The sequence below is a fragment of the Pteronotus mesoamericanus genome, unplaced genomic scaffold (assembly GCF_021234165.1).
Source record: "Pteronotus mesoamericanus isolate MK-2021 breed Mesoamerican mustached bat unplaced genomic scaffold, CSHL_Meso_final scaffold_705, whole genome shotgun sequence".
Classification (NCBI taxonomy): Eukaryota; Metazoa; Chordata; class Mammalia; order Chiroptera; family Mormoopidae; genus Pteronotus; species Pteronotus mesoamericanus.
In genome coordinates this window covers 17,744,943-17,747,212 of record NW_026555326.1, presented here as the reverse complement: position 1 = coordinate 17,747,212, position 2,270 = coordinate 17,744,943, and the positions used below count along the sequence as shown (strand labels likewise).

The 2,270-nt window shown below is 55.0% G+C and overlaps 1 protein-coding gene across 1 annotated transcript; it reads right to left on the bottom strand.

Moving 5' to 3' along the window:
* Positions 1-397: 397 nt before the first annotated feature.
* On the bottom strand, positions 398-1,650 carry LOC129062208 (protein S100-A7-like). Its single transcript, XM_054563014.1, has 2 exons — positions 1,510-1,650; positions 398-562 (listed from the first exon to the last, which is right to left on the bottom strand). The coding sequence occupies exons 1-2, from the start codon at positions 1,648-1,650 to the stop codon at positions 398-400; spliced, it is 306 nt and encodes a 101-aa protein (XP_054418989.1).
* Between the last annotated feature and the right edge of the window lie 620 nt (positions 1,651-2,270).

The window sequence follows — 2,270 nt, the reverse complement described above, 5'->3', positions numbered from 1 at the left end:
GGCATGGGGCGCCCATGGACCCTCCTGCTCGCCGCGGGTGCGTGAGCCCCCGATGCGGCTCCGCGCTGCAGAGGGAAAAGCACGGCCGGCCCGCAGGAGGCTCTGCACTGCTCCCCTGGGGCCGGGCCTGTTGGCCGCGCGACGGGGCCGGGGCAGAGGTGGGCACGAGGCCCTGCTGAGGCGGGTGGCCAGTTATGTTGAAGGCCGCAGGGGGGGCGCCCTGCTGGCACCGTTTAGGGGCTAATCCAACCCACGCAGAACCCACCATGAGGTTCACCAAAAAGTGGCAGTTTTGACGGCATAAATAGTCGTTGGAAAGCAGGAAATAGGCCGTATGTGGGGAAGGAGACACTTTATTGTTTCTGGGGGTCTCTGGAGGCCTGGGGCTGGGCGGGGCTCACTGGCGTCCCCCAGAACTGGCGGCCGCTTTGTGGCTCTGATTGTGGTAGTCCGTGGCGATGTCCCCCACCACCGACAGAAACTCGGAAAACTGAATCTTCTTATCCCCATTCTTGTCTTTGTCCTCAAAGACATGGGACAAGTAATCTTTGCCCTTGTTGTCCTGTGGGAAAGACACAAAACAAGGCAAATTCAGTCCCCAAAATGTTGTGGGCAGAATAGGAAGAGGAGGAGGAGGAAGAAGAGGCCAGGACATGGAGAGAAGCACCTGGGACCATACACGTGTAGCCGGTGTGGACGAGTGGAGGGCACAGGGGGGTGGTGGGGCCGCTGGCAGTTCCCTGTGGTTCCCTGTGGGAGGGTCTTTGGCCTAAGGTCATGGGGAATGAGAGACCTGGTCGCAGTGCACGAGCTCTGCCCAGAGCTGAACTTATCAGCAAGCTTGTCAGGGCCCAGACCAATCCACCCGATCGCTGCAAGGGCGCCATCTGCTTAAGTTCTACTCAGGGACTCAAAATAGGCCCTACTCCGGGTCCTCTTCATTCCCAAGCCTCCTCTCCTGTCATCTCTGTGGCCTCCTGAACCTTCCACGCTCAGTTCCCTCTCCTTGCTCGCCTAGTCTCTGTGTCTCCTAGTAGCCCCGTTTTTGTGACCAGTTCAGTGCATTCTAATGGTCAGATTAAACCAGGTCTGCAAATGACATTTTCATTGTAAAGAAGCATGTTACATTCTACCAGTGATAGCATTTCTGTCACCTGCCCTCCGGTGATAGGGACCCTAATGGGAGTTTCTACAGCAGGGCCTGAGCTGATGAGCTCGAGTTTTCTGGATAGATTGTGACAAGTAGGAGGGGATTTGCTCGCTGTCCTCCAGCTGCAGCACCGTCATGAGTAGCTACCATTGATACCAATACATCTCCACATGTTGCCACACACTCGTATATCATCTCTTACGTCCTGATAATAAACCAGGATATGAATTTTACTAGGACCTTTTGCAGATGAGAATGTTAGGGATCAGAGAATGGAAGTGAGTTCCCCAAAGTCTCTCAGCAAAGTGCCCTCAGCCACGCCAGGGTCCGAGCAACCCGGAGAAGCCACCCCGACTCACAGAGGCCTCGAGGAAGTTGGGGAAGTTCTCCTTCAGCATCGTCAGCAGGCCCGGCTTGTTGATTGTGTCATCGGGCTTGACGTATTTGTGGAACAGGTCGATCATGCCCATTACGGACTTCTCAGCTGCAGTGTGGCTCATCTTGGTTTTCAAAGGAGCTGCCGGAGAGAAGGACAGTGACCTTTGTTACCCTTGCCCCTAGGTGAGGGTCTCTAAGTTAGGACAATGGGGTGGACTGAGTGTCCAGTGAAGTGAGGCTCAGCTGGAGCAGAAGGAACTGTGTCACCCTGGGAGGTAGGAGGAGGGCGGGACCAAGGCTGAGACCTGGGCCCACACAGGTCAGGGTCCAGAGGAGAAGGAGGAGAACACGGAAGCCCACTATGGACAGAACCACAGGATTTGGAAGCAGAGAGGGCAGGGTCAACAGCACCTAAAAGGACCTAAGCTTTAGGTGGAACCTCAAGCCAAACACAGCGTTTGGACAGTACTACACTTCTAAAAGCATCAAATCCATCTCTTCCATTGTCAATGACAGGGTTAAGGTCTTCCATTGTCAATGACAGGGTTAAGGTCTCTAGGACAAATTAATGTTTTGCTGGTCTGGTCTGATCCTCCTGGGCTGCTGTGGGGAACAAGATCCCCTCGGTGCCAACCAGACCATAGAGCAAGATTTGCGTGAAATGGGCTGGGGAAGGTCCCAGGCATGAGAGTGAGTAGGATAGTGAGTGTGAGCAGAGAAACACAGCCCTCCCCTGGGCCTT

Bases quoted from the DNA above. Each gene is read 5' to 3' on its own strand.
- LOC129062208 (XM_054563014.1), bottom strand. From the start codon at position 1,650: ATGAGCCACACTGCAGCTGAGAAGTCCGTAATGGGCATGATCGACCTG. The intron at 563-1,509 runs GTGAGTCGGGGT...TCTTTCCCACAG, and splicing joins CCAACTTCCTCGAGGCCTCT to GACAACAAGGGCAAAGATTA.